Source organism: Branchiostoma floridae, chromosome 7 (genome assembly GCF_000003815.2).
Source record: "Branchiostoma floridae strain S238N-H82 chromosome 7, Bfl_VNyyK, whole genome shotgun sequence".
Lineage (NCBI taxonomy): Eukaryota > Metazoa > Chordata > Leptocardii > Amphioxiformes > Branchiostomatidae > Branchiostoma > Branchiostoma floridae.
The window spans coordinates 6,033,614-6,056,265 of NC_049985.1; the positions used below are offsets into that span (position 1 = coordinate 6,033,614).

At 42.2% G+C, this 22,652-nt stretch overlaps 1 protein-coding gene across 6 annotated transcripts in view; it reads left to right on the forward strand.

The window, feature by feature from the left end:
* The window catches only part of LOC118419000 (putative bifunctional UDP-N-acetylglucosamine transferase and deubiquitinase ALG13), a 70,083-nt gene that overhangs the window by 18,813 nt on the left and 28,618 nt on the right, over positions 1-22,652 (forward strand). For all 6 annotated transcript variants that reach the window (XM_035825202.1, XM_035825205.1, XM_035825207.1 and 3 more), the window contains exons 4-5: positions 12,204-12,250; positions 16,134-16,206. In XM_035825202.1, the coding sequence (XP_035681095.1) occupies positions 12,204-12,250; positions 16,134-16,206 (120 nt within the window). The remainder of the gene's footprint in view (positions 1-12,203; positions 12,251-16,133; positions 16,207-22,652) is intronic.

The following is a 22,652-nucleotide window of genomic DNA, read 5'->3' on the forward strand; positions in this document are numbered from 1 at the left end:
TGCTGTTTAATAGAAAGCCTTAAATGTTTTGAGAATTTGATAAGTCTTAGAACATATATCAATAGTAGCATATTTGCTGATTGCTACTGATTAAGAGGATCTGTCAGGATGTCGTTTTTTATCTGCGTAGGTGTGAAAAATATTGGTCCTGCCCAAGTACATTGGTCACCGTCCTCACCACAATTTAGATGTCACGATCGCAAGCCATTGACGGATGGCAGCATCGTGGATATCTTTATTCCATTATTTGCATGGTTGAGAACTGATAAGGTTATAAATACAGCATGCACAGGTAGAGGCTGGCATTGATGGAAGGTAACCTGTTCTCAGCCTTCCCTCCTTGAGGACAGAAAATCATATGTTGTCATTGCTGTCGCAACACTTTTGCTCAGGCCTTAACCTGGTCACAGGCTTTTAGCTAGGATTTTATTACAGGGGGTACAAATTTCTTGATGAGTCGCAGTACTGTAAGTGAAATAGGCGCGACTATTGAAGGGGGATCTGGGAGCATCCACATTCCATTGTGCAGTGTTTCAAGTATTTTAAGTTAAAATGGTGCATTCTAAGGTATCCCAAGGGGCAAAATTACTGTCATATAGAGGTCACAGTAGAAGTGGCATTCCTGGTCAATCAGAATTTCATGCTTGTCAGAGGATCTGCTACCCAGTGTAAGGGAGGCTAATGCTTCCAATTCTTGTTATTCTAAGAAAAGTGCGACCATGACCCATGCCTAGCAAAAAGCCTGCCTGGTCACCATTCTCCTGTTGTGAGCTTAGGGGTGTTTTATCTGGCCCTGTCTGCTAAGCTTAGGCCTGTTTCTGTCAGCCAGTCTTTTTAGCTGGCCTTTACAGGTTTCGATCCTGGTAAAGATTTCCCCTGTGTGCACCAATGAACTAGGTGAGCAGGCTGCACTAATCTTAGCACCATCTTGATAGCAGGGAGCTCCCAATGGTATGGTCCCAGGCTATTAGGCTAGGTGGTAAAAATGTGTCTGGTTAGTGAGCTGGCCCTATAGCTTAGTAAAGACCTGCCTACCCTAGCCTTTTTTTTGTGTCGACCACTGGCAAGAGACTGGCAATTAAGATTTTTTTATATTACAGTTTAGTTATAAAGACGGTGCGTGTCATGGAATGATTGTCGACATGTTCTTTTCATTTCTGTAACAATAGAAAAAGTTGCACCCGGCAGAAGAATTCTCCAAAAATGTACGATCTTCATGCAGAATCTTTGCCAAAATATAGTCTTTGCCTGTTCTTTGGGTGTACCAACAAAATATCATAGAAATTCATATGTGGGTAATGTTTGTGATGATCTAGTTTAGCATTGATAAAAAATACTGAATCCTTTTGTACCAGATGTTTTACTGTAATATATCTTTGATCTCAGTTATGCTGACCTATATGTTCTATCTTTCATTGTTTGAAGCAAGCCATAGCAAAGGGAACACTAAAGGATTTTGATGCTTTTATAAAAGCCTGAAATATTAATAAACTGAATTTAGACCACAGGAGTGCCCGTTATAAAGGACAACAATAAGTAATACCTCCCGCAGGACCCTTACTTTGCAAGAACGTATTGATTATGCGGTTGAAGGCTGCGGTCGTGACGCCGTAGTGGTCACACCGGGCTCAACAGTTGTCCAAGCCTTGCACCACGGCGACTTACACGCTCGAAATTGGAGGTGGCTGCCCGAGATTGATCGCACACAAACTCCACAGATCAATTACCCATAGGGAAAAGGGTCTGCGTGGAAGGACTTATCTCCGCAAAATGTGTGGCTCTCTGGTGACGATAAGACAGGTAGCTTAGTAGATCTGGCATCTCTGCCAGGGGGAGGTAATGGCTACTGTTTGTCAAGTTGTGGAGGGGAGGGGGGGTTGCACTTGTCCCAATCAGCCCACAGCTGGACATGTAGGTACTTCTTCACTGCCAGGAAAGTTCCTTCCACAGATCCATCACGTAGTCACCCTTCCTGTGCAGGTTTCAAAGCAGGAGAAAGCCTGCCAGATACGAACCGCATCTGCAAATGTGTGATATAATCATCACCGAGGTGAAAAATGATGCCCTTTTACGTGTAGTTTCTGTGTCTGTAATTACTGTTATTGCCTCCAGCATGGAGATTGATTATTGGATTCTTAACTGTATTTTCCTTGGGTGGTGTAGGAGTGATATGGTCCCTTATCATGCTTATGAGTGATGTTAGATGTCGGTAAGTCTGACATATGATTTATGACTGATGGAAGTGAGAGATACGGGAAGGATTTTCGAAAGTTACATGGAGTTTCTACTTTCATGGCATGATTGTCATGTTGTTATCTGTATGTGTTGATTATTGTTTGTATATTGACAGTCTAGAGTAATTCAGTCATGAGTGAGTGGGACTGGGTGGGTGAGTGAGTGTCTGAGGAAGTGTCTGTGAGAGTGGGAGAAGTGAGTGAGTGAGTGAGTGAGTTAATGAAACTTAATAGTCTCGTGGTCAAATGGTGCAAAGCAGGGTTGTAGCCAGCCTGAAATCATTTTCAGTCTGCTTGATTTTGAATGGGAATCCTATCGAGAACCGAAGGCATGGCATGACGATGCACGTCATTTCTAGGGTTTCTGGGTCCCAGAAAATTTTTAAATCAAGACCCTCTGAAACACTATTTCCTGCATTTTGATTTGCAAATTTTGCTTGTTGACTAAGCTGTCCAATGGCATCTGTTTTGGTGAAGAAGAACACATGGGTTTCAGTTTTTTTATATCTTTACATATCAATTTTTGTCTGTCCCAGGGGACGGCATGGGGAAAACTTTTTTCAGTCCCCAGCTGCAAAATTCCTTCAAAGGACTGAAGGACAGGTGCTGGCTACAACCCTGGTGCAAAGTCACAATATCCTAAGAAATGCAACCAGTTATTTTAGCAGCCTTTTAAGCTGTAGGGACCTAGCATTGTTTGCAATAAGTTATTACACACTTGCCCTGTAGGTAATGCCAATCACAGTGACAATGACATTGACAGAATAGACACTAGATGAAGGTCAATGACAATATGGGACACTTAGTCTCCAACCAGATCCTGTGGTGGCATAAGATTCCATCAAAAGCTGCCAGAGGAGTGAAGCCGGCCTACTGGTGGCTTAAATGACTCCCTTTGGCCAGCTATATATATATATACTCCTTAGACAGCCTTGATACTATCTTGTAGCACTGGTAAATCTGTCTGGAGATAAGTGGGACTGTCACTGGGACACATGGCTATTCCAATTCAAATACTCAATGTTCTAAATCTAAACTTATCTGGTATGTCTTCTTTGTTTGTAGATAGGTTGTGGTTGTTTTTTTATGCCATATTATATGGTAACCACAACTTTCTTAGTACTTATAACAAGAAAATATGTCCTGTTAAAAATTGTGTAGCTCAACAGTTTGTCAGTACATTACCTGCCAGACTTGGAGCCTGAGGTGGTACACAATAGGAAGATTACAATGGATGAGAAAGGTTAATTGTGTTGTGAGCCAAACGGCACTCCTAATCCACCCCTCTAGCTGGTTGCTTTGGAAGGGATTTGTTTTAAGATGAGCAACTTCCCCTGGGACTCGACAGCAGGTATTTGGACACCTAAACCAGCCAAGCTATGTCTTCTGTGATCTAGATGGCAGTTTGTCCAATATATCATATCTGGCTGACCTATATATCCAAGACTTTACACCAAATACTAATAATGTATAATTCATATGTTCAGTGAAATTTGATGTTTTGTACACTCAGATTGACCAGTTCTTGGGCAAGGGTATTCTGAATCTGCTTTAGGAGTCTAACTTAGTCTGGGGTAGAATTAAGAGAAATAGTCCAAACTTGTCAAAGTGTCCATTGGCAAGCAAAAGTTCTGTAGCTCTACAGCAAAGGTACACAGTATGGCATTACAGCAAAGCTAAACTGTGGCTCTACAAGAAAGCTATATATATAACACTGTGGCTCTACAAGAAAGCTATATATATAAAACTGTGGCTCTACAAGAAAGCTATATATATATATATATATATATATATATATATATATATATATATATATATATATATATATATATTATATATGTCAGCTGCAAGGTAGAGACAGCGATCTGGTAGAATCTGCAATTCTACTGGGTAGAGATCCCGATCAGAGTTTTTGTCAACAGAGACTCAGATCAGGATTTTTACCAGAAGAAATGCCGATTCTACTGGTAGAGATAGATTGCGTAATACGTTGTACAGAACAAAGTGGCTCTACGTCAAAGCTACACCTGCCTACTCAAAACAGATCTTTGAAAATTTACACAATCCTGCAACTGTCTTATGACAATGGTTACTGGATAAGTTTCCTTACTGGACATGGATAAGTTTCCTTCCTTACTGGACATGACTTTCATACGGCATTATACTTTAGTGTGCCCAGGGCTTTGTTAGGATACTTGGCCTCTTGTATAATGGACGAATCCTCATAACATTAAAGCCAGGATGCATATATTCAGCCCTGCGGACTGTGAGTCTGAATGATTTATTTGTATCGAGAATAGATGTTGGCTCCTACAAGGAACAAAATGACCCCACTCACACACCGCGCAAGCGACCATAAATCTGAGACTAATGTGAATAAAAGATTTGCTGTCAAAAAGTTGATGCATGAGAGACTTTTGTTACTAATCTTTCTTCTCACGCACAAACTTACTGAGGTGCTTTTTGTAGTCTGTTATATATTCCATGCTTTGATTTATAGATTTATAGCATTGTGATATATTACTGCTTGACTAAGCTTTTTCCTCTGATTATTCAAGTATTCAGTCATAAATTCAATGCCAAATGCCAGGAGTTTTCTTTCTTTCTGTTCCTTTTGTGCCTTCATATTGTATTTCACTGTTTCAATAAGCCAATTTTCTTAATAGCTATGATATTCAGTCAAGAATGTCCATGGAAATTGCTGAAGTTTTCTTTTCTTTTGTTCTCTTGTTGTCATCATATAATTTTCATTTTGGTACTGTACTGTAAATGTTGAAATTTTTCCATTCCTACCACAAGTTATGACACCATGAGTGTTATGTTTTTGATGCTTTACCCCGCATTGTTTCGACCACAAACTTAGCATACTTTAAAAGTTTCCAATCTTATTGCAAGATTAAATCCCTATGATTATAAATATTGAATGAATTTATGGACAGTGTATCAAAAGGTTTTATCCGAAATAACATATATTGTACCTCAGTTAACTTTTGATATAAGATATCTATGGCATTGTGGTGTGTTCATTTTATAAGATTTGCAATGGGAGCCAAGCTACGTCTCCTGTGATTAACCGCGATCGCTCGGGGACCGCGCAGATCCATACTCCCGCGCCCAGGGGTGCTATTATTCCATACGACGCAACAAATGCCCCGACTGTAACACACGGGGAGAAAAATGCGACAGCTTGAAGCTGAAATCAATCTAATCCACCATCCTGTCAAACTGATATGGTAATAAATGCACTCGGGTTGTCACAGGGGGACGTGCGATTGCTCTGTCATGTCTACAGCTAAGCCCATGGGAGGAGCAGATTAAGACATTTAATAAATTCCCTACTAAGTTAGCCAGACACCTCATTGCTGGTAAGCCTGGCACAGTGTCAGTTGAGTGTCTCCTCCTGAAGGATGGGGTGTGCACAAACTACATGTAAAAGGGCGTCTGGAAAACATGACATATCAATCAACAATTATGGAATGTCTGGGTGGGTGGTAGATAAGGTTATTACATTCAATGTCTAGATAGATAGTGCTCACATCACTGCGCATTGAAGGCGTGATTTTTATTTGTAGGGTGGGCTGTTTCTTGTTGATACAGTATTTTCTGTCATGCTATATGTTATATGTTATGGCACGGTGGTAATTGCTCCCACCGTTGAGTCTTTCCGTACCAGGGATCTCAAGTACCCGTAGATGCTATAAACATTAAGAGCCAAAAACCATTAGATCCTTACATTTAGGCTAGATAAGGCCATGTTGATTTGATTATATGGATGACATCCTCCGGGTCCTCCAAAACTGATGCGAGCGAGCGAATAAAAAAAAAGTTTGGCCAAAAAAAAAAGTTGCCTTCAGTATGAAATCAAAGTGGCCAGGAAGGTTGAACATAGGACTAAACACACATAGTATGGTATACCAACAGTTAGGTGTGACCAGTACATCATACGGGCGCAAAACATTTTTTTCTTCTTGGACCAATCTGAAAAAAACAGACCTGAAAAAAAAACAGAGGAACGGGTTTCGCCAATTACAAAATGGACCCATTTGGGGTCTAACCGGGGGGCCAAGAAGACAACAAGAGCGAAGTCAAGTAGAGTTTATAGTCAATTGCACCAAGTTTCTACAGTCAAAGGTACAGAGACAGTTAACCTTTATTACATGGAGATGGGATTTTAAAATGCAGTGGGAGTCCAAACAGCAAAATTGACCAATTACCATAATGATTGTTTTGAGTATTACCAGTTCTCAAGTTTCCACAGACAATCAGGTCCAGGTTCGTGTCCGGAGCCGCTGGACCTGAATTTTCTGTACTGGTACCTCCCCCAACCAACAATAGATTTTTTTTCTTTCTGTTCTTTCACATCTTATTCTTTGACTTTAGATTCATTTTGGCATTCTATGGCATTGGTTATCTGTTTTCTGATACTTTTTTGTCAATCTACGGAATATTTGTGCTCATTTTACAGCTGCTTTGCACAATTTATTGTGTGGTCGAAAACTTTTTTTTTTTTGGAAATGGCCGAAAATTGGTGCGAGCGCGGATGTCATCCATATAATCAAATCAACGTGGCCTAATTGTGAAATAGAAGATTATGCCCCCTGGTGTCTCTCCATGGTACTGCTGCAGAAGAACCAGTCTTGATGTGATCTTGATAGTTTTTTTATGAGAATGGCTACGGGGAAGATTTATAAACTTCTCATGTCTAGCCAGCACGGCAATTCTATAGCTGCATTGTTTGTTGGAATGTTCTTATTTCTTTTGTTCCAAATTATGTTTTATACTGTTATATTAAGCAGAAGCTATTGTTGCAAGAACTTTGCAATTATGCCAGTCCTCACTAAATACTAATTTGCAAATGTTAATTGTCAGTTTGACTATTCTAATCTCTCTTGTTACAGTGATGTTTTATGATACTAAACAGAAGCTGTTGTTTAAAGAATAACTTTCCAACTATACCTGACATGACGATGTATAGTAATTGAAAACTGAGTCCCTTGTCTAAAGAAACCAGTTTTAATTGTACAAATTGCACTTAATACTTACTCAACAAACAGGGAGTCGCAAAATGAGAGCAAGCTAAAGGTGCATGCATAAATTATTCAGCACAGGTCTTGAGTTCGTAAGTCATTTGAGTTCTTTGGCACTGAGGGCACTACTGTGCCATCTGTATATCTTCACATCTGCCTGAATTAATGTGCAACAGATTTGACAAATGTATATGGCACTTTCTACAATTCCCAACTGTTGGATAATGATTTAGCATGCAAGAAAGTTGGACTAATATTGGCAGATTTCCTATTCTGTTATGATCTTGAAAAGTGTTTGGATTTGTGCATGGAGGTGAACCCAAGTATGAAATTCTACAGACATAAGAATTTTTGTAGGATTTTTTAAACATCATTTGCTTTCTTGATGACTTTGATGAGCTTTGATGTGACTCATCATCCTATTTTGTCCTTTTCTTTTTCTTTTTTATTAGGAATGGGCAGGCCATTATTTAAACATAGAGCATTTAGCACAATTAGGAGATTTTTGTAAACGTTTGGAAGCTCTCCCATGGAATGTAGTTATCATTAGATATTTCTTTTTTTTTAGCACCAGAGACTTCTAGATATCTGCTGTGATACCAGCAGCCTCCATATAGTAAAGGATTCGCACAATCATGTACTATCAACTTTTTTAACAATACCAAGATACAGACTTGGAACGGGGACAAGTCATGACGGCTATCTCCCAGTTGATAAGGAGGTTTGTGGCACTATATATAGCGTCAGTATGCCTGAAAAATAAGACTCTAGATGAATAACAATAATGAAAATAGGGATGATATCCTTTATATTTTAAATTTAAGAAACTCATGTCTGGAGGCTTGCAAGGGAACACACATATCACATGATAAATCACAAACAAGGTACAAGATAAGATAAGAATGTGCTGAGTCTATATATAGAGAGCTATCCGATGTTTCTACGCACATGTATATTGATATTGGTAGAACTTCTTTTTTGGAACCTTAAAATGAAAAGTTGCAAATCTATATAATAATATTTGATTTTGTAAATTAACAGAATTTTTCTTGGATTTCTTTGTAGGAGGTAAATTTGCAGGTCTCTACCTAGGTCTAGGCTACAGGTGGCACACCCTATTCCCTAAACAAATTAATCTTAAGGCTGCCTAGGTTGGTAAGCCTTTTAATTGTTCAGGGACTTATTGCTGATGAATGGATCTGATTTATTTCAACTTGAAGTCTTGCAGATTTCCTCTGGGAAGGGACTGATTGCAGTGGTGTGTTAGGTTGCTGTGACCTTGGTGCCATTATATTAGCTCTGAGTCAGCTTAAATGGCCCAGTACATCAGCGCCTGATTGCATCAAAGTAGTAAAAGTCCACTTTACCTCCAGGCAGGTCAAAGCTAAGTGCATTATAAGCTCACCTGATGCCATTATATCGCTGGACGCAGAAACAGGCAGAATAAGGAGGTAGCAATCAACTTGATTCTCATGGATCATCATTCTTCTGTGGTTCATGATGCAGATAACTAAATGCTTTTCTAATGGTCCCTAAATGGAGAATGATAGGGTTGCCATTTAGTGCGAGAGTAATCCTAAGAGGAAATCAACTTACTTATTGTGCTTCCAGATTTATTGTATATTGGATGTGGTATATATATTAGGTATGGCAAAGTTGGTTTTAATGTATCTGAGAGGGTTTTAAGATCATGGCATTTCTTCTTTGAAGACCAAATTGCAATTGGTTCTTGTTAATGAATATGATTCAAAGGCTTAAACTTTACTCCTGTAACACAATCTAAGTGATCAGTTCATCAAGAGTTGCAAATTCATTCTTACTTCAACCTGATTTTTTTCTATAATGCCATGTACCAACCGTAGTTAGTGTGATACATCCACAGTCGTAAAAATCTGGGTAGTGGCTAGCTGCTCGTTTTTTGTCACACTGTCAATGTCAGATTGTTTTCTGTCATGGAAGACCTGTCCATTATATTTTTACGTTCATAATTGTATGACACAGAGTCATGAAATTTTAATGACAAGGCTGAAAAAAGCTTCCCAGTTGCAAGTGTAATAAGAGAGTGGTATGTAAAACAGTAAATGAATATGCAAACTTGTGAATAAGCGATACGATGGTCCATTTTTGCTTCAAAGGAATCTTTTTGGTGGAGCATCCTATCTCCATGTAAACAATTGTCTCTGTTAACTTAGGCCAAGTTTGACTGTAAAACTTGGTAAAAATGACTGTCAAATGTCCTGGACCAGATCTCTTCTTTGCTCTTGTCATTTTCTTGAACTGGTAAGCCCCCAGATACTGCCTGCTGCCATAATGCTGATATAATCTGTTCATTTTGTAATCGGTCCAAAATCATTTTTTTCTGGAGCGGTCCACCGGTACCCACCCCTATTACCATAATTGTTTGTTCAGTCTCGTCACGCCCTGTCTGTCCTCTGCCGCCCTGATTCAGGGTCAAGAACCTCTCATTATCTGCTCATCAGGCTGGGAGTCTGTGGAAAGGAAATGGACCCAATTAGTGAATTACCTCCAGGGGAAATTCATGTCTCATCTTTTTATATTTCAAAAACAGAAGAACAGAAGGGAATTTGATTTGATAGATTTCACACTTGCTGTTAGTAGAAGACATAAGTGCCACTTGGAAATAAGATAGGTGTGTTTTAGATCTGTTGGTATGGAATAATCAGTACAGGGCCAGAAATACTGGTTCCATTATACACTTTTGTGCAAATGCCATGCAAAATTGGAGTTGTGTATCTGTTGGTTTTACTTGCACTGGTGCTCCAAGATATTGTTAGAGCTATGTCCATGTCGTGTAACTACACTTAGTACACAGCATTATGTTCTTGACATTTCAGTGTCAGAAAAAGGGTTGAAACCAGTTTGTTGTATTTCTTGTTAACTTTAAGGTTTTGAAACACAAAATTGTTGCCATTGCACATGTCAACGTCTGTAGCAACCAACATTTGCATACAGCTCTTGACAAGGGCGTCGACATACTTTATCTTATCTCATGCACTCATGATCATGATCATTGGCAACTTTTTTCTGTATGCTCAGATGTTTGGTTAGATGCACGAGTGCGCCTGTATTCCCAAAAATGAATTTCAAACCCTGAAGTATTCAACTGGTCTGAGAGGTACTTGAGACAATTGGGGTTGAAAGTAGCCAGTCTTTTGCAGCTCATTATGGTGATGATGATGATTGCAAAGTAGGATCTACCATGAAAGGATGGCTTGGGCATACTGCCAGTGAAGTGGTAATATTGGTTTAAGAAAATGGTCTACTTCCTGCATTAGGCACAGGATTTGATTGCTTATAGATAATGTCATACAATCAACTCATAACAGAACACTTTTGCAATGTGATTCTTAATCTTATGTACACTGAAGGATATACAAACAGAAACCCAATAGAATCATAGCTAATATCTGTAGATAATTGATTTTTTACCCCAGAGATGAGGATATAGGAGCCTGGTGTCCATCAACTCTGCCCAGCTCTTCTTGTAGGGTGTGACTGATTAGAAAGGAATCACAAGAGAAGCACATAGGAATACAGGCTCTAATTGGCGATTAGGAAATTTATCAGATATCTATCCTCTAAAACAAACATTAGAAGCTCTCTGACTGGGGAAAAAGGCATGATACACACAGGAAATATCTCCTCTTCTGCATGGTGTGTTTCTCCTGCATTTCCCCTGTACTTCAACTATTGAACTGAGCTTTGAATGGATAAATGTCACAAAGTACCCTATAGATAGTAGAATGTATTGCATAAATTGGCCCATGTGTAATCTGGACCCAGATCTAGTTGCTCAGTGTCATCATTTGACAATCATACTTCTATACAACAGTGACTTTGGCACCATAGGATCTTAACACTGTTACCAAGGCCACTGAGTCCAGTCTGATTTAGTTTGTTTTCTGGATTTCATGCTTCAGATTTTGTCCGATTTAAGGACAATTAATGAATCAATTCCAATGTGCTAATATTTTTGGATCACTTTATAGCTTTATAGCTGAAGAAACATTAGAGCTGTTTAACTCCTGTGGAAGATATTTTATTTTGAATTTTCTAAGGATATCTGATTTATAGATATTTTTTTCTTATTTGTGATCTAAATCAAGTTATCACAGAGAAAAACTACCTTTTTTTTCAAAACGTATATCAATATTTGACTGTCCTGGTTAATCCCTATCTACACTTGTCTAACGTTACACATCTTATAAATTATAGATTATGTATTCTTAATTTATTCTACTTTTATCCAAAGTCTCTAGTGAGCCCAGAGGAATGAGTTTGTTTTGCAATTGTAGCACCTACAAGACATATGGCTTAATACTAAAATGTGTGTGCTATTTGTTTGCGAAAGGTTGTTCTAGATGGTAAATGATGATTCCCTGCTCTCTCATTAGAGACTGGCAAACATCCAACACATTTACTGGCTGCCATAACTTCTGCATGATCTGACACTGGAGAAAAGCATCCATCGAAATTTACTGTCGCAGGTCTGACTGACTGACCGCAGTAACTGTGTATCATCCAATTGATCTCGCGACCTTCAGTGTTATTGTGTGTCCCTCTTACACTGTCCATTGTGTCCAGGGTCAGTATTGGTTGGCCTCGACACAACCTGGCTATTTTGAGATCAGCCAGGCACCGGCACACCTGATTAGCTGGGCCCTTTCAACCCTGTATTTTCCCTATCTACGATAACAAGCCAATCTCGCCATGTATCATGTTGTAAGGCCGCCGCCTGTGCCGGTTAACCTTTGTATCTATTTTACAGCCCTGTGTATTGATTTCCGAGCCCTGGTGACACGGGTGGCAGACAGTGTGGGCATGCTGACTTGTCACCGTTATCCTGGGTGTGATTCTTGTGGGCAGGGAGGAAAATAACAGTGACTCATCATCCTGATTTGTCATTTCTCTTTTTTTTTAGGAATGGGCAGGCCAAGTGGAGATCAGCGCGCTGTCGTTGATGTACAAGTAAGTGTTATTTTGTTAATTGAGCTTTCTACGTCCGTGAAAACCGATAGTATTTGTTTTATTTTGTACAGGCGACAAATAGTTGTCAAAACGTTTACGGAATTAAAGGAAGGTTGTGTAACGAAGAAGACTTTGTTCAATTGATCTACCAACTGATAAAATTATTTACGCATGTGGTATTGTATGTTTGTTTGGCTTGGTGTGTGTCCGCAGTTATTGGAGTGTCTGGTTAAGGTGGCCTGACTTGGGTTCAAGAATACCATTTGTGTGGGAGGAGGGGGCATGTTGTGAGGCTATGACTCATAGCCTCACATTTACAACAGTCTCTGTGATTACCCAGTGAAAGCTTATCACAACAATGTTCAGGCAGTCTACAACATATAATCAACCTGATTTAGTCTTTCAATCTGTTGCAATTCATTATTTGATTAGTATATAATTATTGAAAGTGGTGGTGTAAATGTACGAATCATTCTGAAAAAAAAAATTCACCATCACCATTCGGTATATCATCTGTTGTTCCTTGTCTAAGACCTACATCACATTTCCTACCTGGGGCCCGGCAGGGCTGTTTGCGAAAATTAGTGTTTATGCCAATAGATATGCACAATATATGTTGTTGAATTATTTTTGGTCCGTTTTGTGTTTTTGTTGTCTTTTATGTCATACTTTTCGTTCCCCCAATCCTGCCCGGCCGGGTCACTTTGTGGAAATGTAACGTTAGTACCAATAAAAATGTGCCAAATCTCTATCTGTCTCTCTGTGTTGCTTGCTCTCTTTTCATCTATTGATTACGTTTTAGGAAAAAGTTTGTTTTCACCTCTGGCTTAGACTGGATTGGAATGGATGGGTTTGCCTTCCAGATATTGACTCCTTCGTACTTCAGTCTATTTTCGCAACCTTTCATCCGCCAGGGAATGTAGCACAGATAAAGGGAGCGGAAGGACAGGATGGATGTTTCCTTTAAGTTGGTGGGACATAAAGATATTTTCTGTGGAGTCTTTGTTGTTTGGCCTAAGGAGTTCATTATAAATGGGTCTTACTGACTTCTTTCTGGCTTAGGTGTTGCCTGTGAAGTATGTTGTTGCAGTAGTTTTACCCCATACAAATGCCAAAGGGCCACACCAAAGAATTCAGCACCAGGGACAGGTCCAGTAAAATAACTTTTTGTTAGAAAATTGATTATGCCAAGATTATGCCAAAGGAAGAGGGCTGTTGCTCAAGAGGAATAACAACATTAGTCATTCTTCAGCTATCTTTAAACTTGATTTAGAAAAAGATCTTGAGTTTTTCATAATAGCCCAACAGAGAAAGCAATGGATGATTGGAAAACAATCTGAAACATTCCTCGTTAAGGTAGCTCTTGAAGATTTATTATAACACTCGCGAATTTGTCTTAATACCCACAAAGAAAAATAATCCAAGATGGAAAACGATTTTAATTGTCAATTTGATACTCACAGAGAAAAATCAAAGTGTCAATAAAAGCCTTGAAAACCTATTTGAGCACTCCTGATTTTACTTGGCACCCGCAGGTAAAAGCAATCAGAGACTTGAGGAAAACATTAAATATCACTTAGTAAAATGCCTTTAAAACCTATTTGAGCACTCTTCAGTTCTAAGCTCCATAAATACCAACACAGAAAAACAATCACAGATTGGAGAAAGATCATCACTTAGTAAAAAGCCGTGATACTTCATTTGAATGCTCCTGAATTTTACTCGCCGCCCACAGAGAAAAACAATCAAAGACTTCAGTCTCATTTCGCCAAATTTCCCCAGAAGGAACATCCTGTTAGCTAATCCAGCCTGCCATACTGTGGTTCTCCCCCTAAGGCAAGCCTAAGCTCCTGTACATTAACTACAGTTGGCACCCCCGTTGTTTCTACCATTTTGCTGCCCAGATCCATTACCATCCATTACTCTGACAGGAAGATCTGAGCTTGGCGCTGTATACGATACGGGGAAAGGAATTATTGGCTAACTGCCTCTCATGCTGGGTCTGTACTCAGTGCTTGAAATACTTTTTTCTGCATCGAAAATTACCGGCACCACTCTGAATTTAGGAAGTATGGATAATTTTAAAATTGTTCAGGAACCTTTACTATTTTTTCTTTTACACTTCATAGGTGGTAACATTCAATGCAGCTAATAAACACTGTCCACATACACCTACATCATAGAACATTTATGTAAAACTCAGTATATGGATCAGTGCAGGTTAGGTGCAGGTAGACATCAGAAATACCTGCACAGCTCAAATTTTACCTGCACTATCCTGCATATGCAGGTGGTATTTTGACAGGAAGATCCGAGGGTCTAGCTGAGCTTGGCGCTGTATACAATACGGGGAGAGGAATTATTGGCAAACTGCCTCTCATGCTAGCCTGGGTACCATCCAGATAGTAGTTCGCTCCTATGTTTGCTTCTGCTATCCGTCTGGAGACTTGCACATTCAAACCGTTTGGTGCTAACGTCAGTTAATGAGCGAATCAAGGAATGGGTTCTAGAGCAATCGTTCGATGACTACAGGCCCTCTTGCGAGCAGTCGGAGGGCTTGTCCGGTGTTGGAACGCCTGTTCGAACGATCGCTTGAACCCATTCCATAATTCGCTCATATGTGGAGACCAATCAGCGCCTGCGTTCAAAATTTGGAGAAGCGATTGTATATAGTGTATAATGAATGTCAGAGCTAGAGCCGACTGTATATAGTATATGATGGAATCTGTAGCGAACTACTTTCCGGATGGTACCCAGGCTACTCTCACGCTGGGTTTGTACTGAATCATAGACAATGCGCCGCTTTCTAACAAAGACATGAGCAAAATCTGTTGACTGAATGTTTCTACAGAATGGAACTTCAAGATTTTGGAGGGAAAATTCTGAAGTTTTGTGGTGTAGATTTGACTTAAAAGTTTGCGTGCTTTATTTGCAGTGGAGTAAAGATGTGGCCATGTGGGTGGTATATGCCTGGTGACTGTTTGATGGCATGGGATGGCTTCTGATCGTTTGCAGTAACACTTCGGCGTAAATTGAACCATAAATATCGACTGTTCACTGTCATGCCAGCCTGCTTGTGACTATATTACCTGCCTCATCAGACATATTAGACTGATTCCAGATGAGTTAAATGACGGGGCGCCCTCCTGCGAGAGTCGCTCGTTATTAGCAAAACACGGCAGGAGTTTAACCACATTCCTCTCCATCACTCTGCGCTCATCTCCCCAGACCCATCTTGTTTCACGGCCGCCCGTGGTCGCAGAATGAAGAACAGGACGGTCGGGACGTGGATGCCTCCTCGTTAATCTTGTGGTTTTTGTGGGACGGTGTTTTACGGGCGGCTCCGCAAGAGCGTGCATTCGCCGGCTTTAAATGTAGCACCTGTGTGGTCAGATTAGGCAATTTAGCAGGTGAATGATGGTTCCCAGTGGGCCGCTTACAGGTGGGCCCACGCTGTAATTGGTTGGCTTTGTGAGGATTTGAGTAGACTGGGAGAGGGTCGGGTTAGGAGGGCTGTACATGTTACACTCGGGTCATGTGACATAACAGTCACTGCTGTTTGACTCTAATATATGGTCGGGTTGACTCCTCTGTTTGTAGCATTTGCAGGTAAGATTCTTTGTATAAATAGATACACGCACCCATCCTTCCACTACCTTTTCATTCATTCCAATCATCTGTAACCACATTATACATTCATGCTGTCATCGATTTTGCACCTCGGTGTAGGTAGGAAGGGATGATGAGTCATTTGATAGATGTGTCATCACTCGGTCAATACCGGGAGAGAAAGAGAGACAGATAGATGTGGGTTCTACCTGTGAGAGAAGTGGTTTGCTCCAGATCGTTGAGCGGTGGTGTTTTTTTTGTGTGTGTGCTGCAGGTGTGACTTCATCATCTACCAGGATGTGGGGAGACCGCCAGCCAGAGTGACAGAGAACGGCTTCGCAGATAAGGTAAGCATGGGGAAGGCTGATAAGGCCATGAGTGAAGACAGCTGGGAACACAATGGAGAGGCAGAGATTTGATGGTACATTTAGAAAGGGCAGATTCCCAATGATATCACAATGGAATGAACTCTCGCGAGATCTCCACTCGCGTGAGTTTATGACATGTGATATAACTCCCCCTCTATTAACAAGTGAATCATGAGCCGCACGAACAGGACGTTGTCTAGCAGAGCTCCTGTAGCGCGGTACCAGCCATGTGCAAGTCGGTGACATCTTTTACTTCTGGGAACGTATCTTGCCGGCAGCAAAGGACTGAGTAGTTTCCTTTGGCGTTAGTGTCACTAACCTAGAAGGTACGCAGTATTGCCTTGCCGCCTTATGGCGTGTTCTGGAATTTTTGTTTGGCGGTCTGTTTCCCGCGCTTTGGCGGGACAGTGTTCTCAGTGCAGAGACATTTTGCTGTCTGAATTTCGTTTTTTTATTCTGTGAATTTGTTTGCTCACCTTTCCTAAGGCGTGCAGCTTGTGTTTTAGAGCATATTCGAGTTTTCAAATGTTCCTTCTGATACTCGTGTCATTTATGAGTGGAATTTGCATCTGTATGTGGAGCGCACGTGTTCGGGTGCGCAGGTGAGATTGATTCAACTTAGCGTGGTTAACTTGGCTTCGGATGCATTTTGATTTTCGTGTTTGTTTTTTTCGCATGAGTTAGGTATTCAGACAAGGCTGTATCACCACCAGGACTGCCGTAATCCTTGTTTTCTCGCGCAAGGAGCCTAATGGAGCAGAACAACACTGAACTGATCACCGAGGGCCTGGAGGAGCACATGACATTCCTCCGCTGACGACAGTAGTGGTTAAACTTATTACTGACACCGCTGTGGGTGAGTTAAGCCATTTTTTGGAAACTTTGGCAGTCGTCAAAGTGGTGGTCAGTGTTTTTCTGTGTGTGCCGAAGCGCCATGTTTCGGGTAGAGTTGCCTGATTGGGCTGCTCTCGTTTTAGCAGTGTTGCTTGTCTGTTTTACCGTACAATTTTGCCATGGTTTTCTGTGCTAGGCCAGCATTTCTGCAATCTGTGGAGCAGTCAACAGCCCGGAAGTGGTTGGACCAGGCTCAAAGACTTCAATACTCGGGCAGTAGTCAACAATTTGCAGCGGTGATTCCAAGTTGACTGTGATATCCTTTCTGAAAGTGTTTGCTTTGGCACTTCAGGTTGTCGGACAGCCTGTACGCTAGTAAGAGATCTTTTGACCGTCGTGAACTCGTGATGTTTCTGTTTTCTCAGTAATTTTTTCCGCGGTGACGTAACATGTGATGTGCCCTTCTTCCAGTTTACCAGCTCCTGTCAGGCTGATCGGCGGGGCGCAGTTCGGGGCGGGTCGCAGGTCTGCACTAAACCGGCGTTCTCTCCACCACAGCTCCTGTCGGGCTGATCGGCGGGGAGCAGTTCGGCACTAACCCGGCGTTCTCTCCTCCCCAGCTCCTGTCAGGCTGACTGGCGGGGCGCAGTTCGGCACTAACCCGGCGTTCTCTCCTCCCCAGCTCCTGTCAGGCTGATCGGCGGGGCGCAGTTCGGCACTAACCCGGCGTTCTCTCCTCCCCAGCTCCTGTCAGGCGGACTGGCGGGGCGCAGTTCGGTACTAACCCGGCGTTCTCTCCTCCCCAGCTCCTGTCAGGCTGATCAGCGAGACGTAGTTTCGGAGTGGGTCGCAGTTTTGCACTAACCCGGTATTCTCTCCTCCCCAGCTCCTGTCAGGCTGATCAGCGGGGCGCAGTGGTCTGATTTCTTAGTACCGAGGACGTAACTTTTGTGAGGAAACTTTAGGTTTTGACTCTGTATGACTGAGGATCGTAGATCGATTGAATGTTTTAATTGGTTAGAATTCGCTGTCGGAGAACGGCACCGTCGGATGACGTAATAAAGTAATTGTTGTATATTGTATTCGCTGTCGGACAGCAGCACCGTCGGACGGTGTGGTACAGTAATTTGTGTTTATTGTATTTGCTGTCGGACAGCGGCACCGTCGAACGGTTTGGTACAGCAATTGTTGTATATTGTATTGGCTGTCGGACAGCGGCACCGTCGGACGGTGTGGTACAGTAATTTGTGTATATTGTATTTGCTGTTGGACAGCGGCACCGTCGGACGGTTTGGTACAGTAATTGTTGCATATTGTATTTGCTGTCGGACAGCGGCACCGTCGGACGGTTTGGTACAGTAATTGTTGCATATTGTATTTGCTGTCGGACAGCGGGCACCGTTGGACGGTGTGGTACAGTACATACATCGTGTATGTTGTATTTGCTGTTGGACAGCGGCACCGTCGGACGGTTTGGTACAGTAAATTGTTGCATATTGTATTTGCTGTCGGACAGCGGGCACCGTTGGACGGTGTGGTACGGTACATACATCGTGTATGTTGTATTTGCTGTTGGACAGCGGCACCGTCGGACGGTTTGGTATAGTAAATTGTTGCATATTGTATTTGCTGTCGGACAGCGGGCACCGTTGGACGGTGTGGTACGGTACATACATCGTGTATGTTGTATTTGCTGTTGGACAGCGGCACCGTCGGACGGTTTGGTACAGTAAATTGTTGCATATTGTATTTGCTGTCGGACAGCGGGCACCGTTGGACGGTGTGGTATAGTACATACATCGTGTATGTTGTATTTGCTGTTGGACAGCGGCACCGTCGGACGGTGTGGTACAGTAAATTGTTGCATATTGTATTTGCTGTCGGACAGCGGGCACCGTTGGACGGTGTGGTATAGTACATACATCGTGTATGTTGTATTTGCTGTTGGACAGTGGCACCGTCGGACGGTGTGGTACAGTAATTGTTGCATATTGTATTTGCTGTCAGACAGCGGGCACCGTTGAACGGTGTGGTACAGTACTTTGTTGTATATTGCATTTGCTGTTGGACAGCGTGGCCGCCGGACGGTGTGGTACAGTATATGACTGTATGTTGTATTTCCTGTTGGACAGCGGCACCGTTGGACGGTGGGGTACAGTACATGGTTGTATATTGTATTCGCTGTCGGACAGCAGCACTGTAGGACGGTGTGGTACAGTACATACATGGTTGTATGTTGTATTCGCTGTTGGACAGCGGACTTCGTCGGACGGTGTAGTACAGTACATGGTTGTATGTTGTATTCGCTGTTGGACAGCGGCACCGCCGGACGGTGTGGCACAGTACATACATGGTTGTATGTTGTATTCGCCGTTGGACAGCGGCACCGTTGGACGGTGTAGTACAAGTACATGGTTGTATGTTATATTCGCTGTCAGACAGCGGCACCGTTGGACGGGGTGGTACAGTACTTTGTTGTATCTGATATTTGCGGTTGGACAGCGGCACCGTTGGAGGGGGTGGTGCAGTATATGACTGTATGTTGTATTTGCTGTTGGACAGCGGCACCGTCGGACGGTGGGGTGCAGTACATGGTTGTATATTGTACTCGCTGTTGAACAACGGCACCGGTGGACGGTGTGGTGAGATTGTTGGACAATCGTGTAGAGAATTCGTTGTTGGACAGCGGGGTGCGTCAGACGGTATAGTGGATTTTCGCTGTAAGACAACGGGCGCCGGTGGACGGTAATCGTAACTTTGTTTGATTTGAGTCGGTGTTTCATTTGATATGACGACAGGTTGTTGGACAACCTCAGATTTTGTTTGGTTTGTTGCATGGTTGGTGAACAAATCCATGGTAGGTAACAAGACCGTACGGTAGTACAGTGAAGACCTACCTTGTTGGACAGGTCAGAAGTAAAGGTCAAAGGAATGGAGGACACAATGGGAACAATGGAACTTCGTTTGTCACAATTAGATTGTGACCTTGGACGACATGCAATTTTCGATAAGGTCCGCAGCGTCTGCACGGTAATGTTGGATGGTGATTTTACCGTTGACTGAACCGGTGTTTGCGTTTCTTGTTATGCAAGTTTGGAATAAAGACAAAGATCATGACGAGTTTCTCGTGTCACATTCCTTCCTACCTTTGGATTTTCTGTGTTCCTGTTTATTGGCTACCTTTAGCTGGCCTAGTTCTCACTCGTGGACCGTGTTCAGCTCCCTTAAGCTGTTGCCACCCATACTGGCTTCGGCCTGGTGGTCCGGGAAGCGAGTGGGGCCTGTCCAGACTGAAATATATAGAACTGTGCGTAAAGGTCGACAGTTACAGGTTAGATACTGAGCAAGCATTGTGGTGATAGCTTTCTCTGCAGCTGGAATATTGTTCTTGTATACGCAGAAAAATCAATGTTTGATTTCCAACACGACGCAGGATGAGTTGAACTACTGTAAACCTGGGAGAGGTTGGTCTCAGGTAATCTCTAAGGGCTCTCTATCTAATCGGACTGGTCGTCGACCATTCCACTGAGTTCGGATTGGACAGGTCCCACTCGAGCCGGACCTTAGGCGCCCAAGGAACTTAGCTGAGAACCAGGGATCAATCTGCATTCCTGAGGAACACCTAAAGACTGATGACTGTGACTGTGATAGTCTTACACCCACCCTGTTGATAACAACAAGCATGCGCAGCAGACCATAGGGGATGCTGCTGTGTTGTCAAGGTGGCTTAATGCATACGTAGAGGGTTTTGTACGGAAAGGCACAGAGGTGAGGGAGTAAATATAAGGGATTGGGGGAATGAAGACAATAAGGATTGGGAAAAGGGAATGGAGAAGAATAAGGATTGGGAGAGGATTAAATGAAGGGAAATGTAGGAACTTAAATTAGGGGAATAATGGCACTCGGGAGAAGCGGGTGCCGAGGTCTTCTCACCCCAGTCCTTAACTCTCCACTGAGGCAACGTGAGTGGGAATATATTATGATTCCCAATGATATCACAATGGAATGAACTCTCGCGAGATCTCCACTCGCGTGAGTTTATGACATGTGATATAACTCCCCCTCTATTCACAAGTGAATCATGAGCCGGACGGGAGGGACACAGCCTAGCAAGAGTAGACTAGTCTAGCTACAGTCCACGGTCAGAGGCAATGTAGGTTTCTAGTGTAGCCGTTTTTCACCAGAGGGATATCTCCGATCTGTGTGGATTATCCAAAGCTCCGAAGTTATATGCAACTACCACCCTACATGTGCTAAATGTTTGTGTACTGCAGGGACCAGAGTACACGAACAACCAAAGCAAGTAGTCAACTGGTTGTCCCAAAGCCTAAGCGAGAGACCTTCAGAAGATCAATAGCCTACCGTGGGCCCAATGTCTGGAACAGCCTACCGCCAGACACAAAGAGTGTATGGCTCTTTCTCATGTGGTACAGCAGTCGGAATAAAACCGAGTGTCAGTCATTTGGTGCTTTGTGTAATAATAGTTGCCATATCATGTACAATTGTCGGGCAATAAAGTTCTGTTCAAGTGTAGGTGTCTTTTCTGTGTTATATCTGAACAACAGAGCGCAACACATGATATCAAGTTTCGGAGCAATTCTTCACCTTTTCTGCTGAAGAGGATATTAGTAGATGGGGGGAGCACGGGAAAGAAGTGCAGTCAAATTTTCAGCCCCCCCACCCACCCACCCCCTAAGTATTTTACGGGTAAGCATGGAATCTCGGATTCCACGATGCCTCGGTCTTCTCACCCCAGTCCTTAACTCTCCACTGAGGCAACGTGAGTGGGAATATATTATTTGTGTTTGCAGAGAGGTGCAGTATGCAAATAGAATGATAGGTGAGTCATGAAAGTTGCCATTTTGGTGGCACCATGTTTTGGTGGCATCATGTTGTTAGTATACAGTCATACCTGTACAGGTGAGTGTCTCAGAAGGAGAAGAAAAAAGGTGAGTACCTCAGTGTGACCATTTGTTTATTTTGTGGTCCCTTCAGATTTTTTTTCCATTGACACAATCATTCAGAATCCTGTCTATAAATATTGACCACCTGCCTGCATTGACCATATTTCATCTGTCCCTGAGTGGTCTTCTTGGGCAGTTTTGATCTTAGTAACCATTTTTCTTTTTCAAAATTTAGAGATCACCTGCTGACGTGTTTATAGCCTCCTTATAGAGTGATGTTTTTCAAGCACTTGATTTTCTAGCCTTCAATCAAGTCACCATCCTATGTAATGAAGCTTTAGATAATTGAATGTAAACATTATATGTCAAAACTGTCTGTAACTTGAAGAGATATTGACATGTAATTTATAAGTGCTGTATGAGTGCTGTATGAGCGTAGTGGGTTCACCTTTATGAGTTTGATATTAGTATTGCAAATCATGAAACAAAAAGGCAGATTGAAAAACGGATGAGATTGAGAGCTGTAAACGCAGCTCTGCATATAACGGGTTGAGTCATATAACGGTAATGGCACGGTGGGTAGAAGAAAAATGACGTACGTAATAGAAACCAGAGTGAAAGTGTTGGAAATCACACGATAACTGCTGCAAATAGCTCTGCAAGAACTGCCACCGAATAGGTAATTTA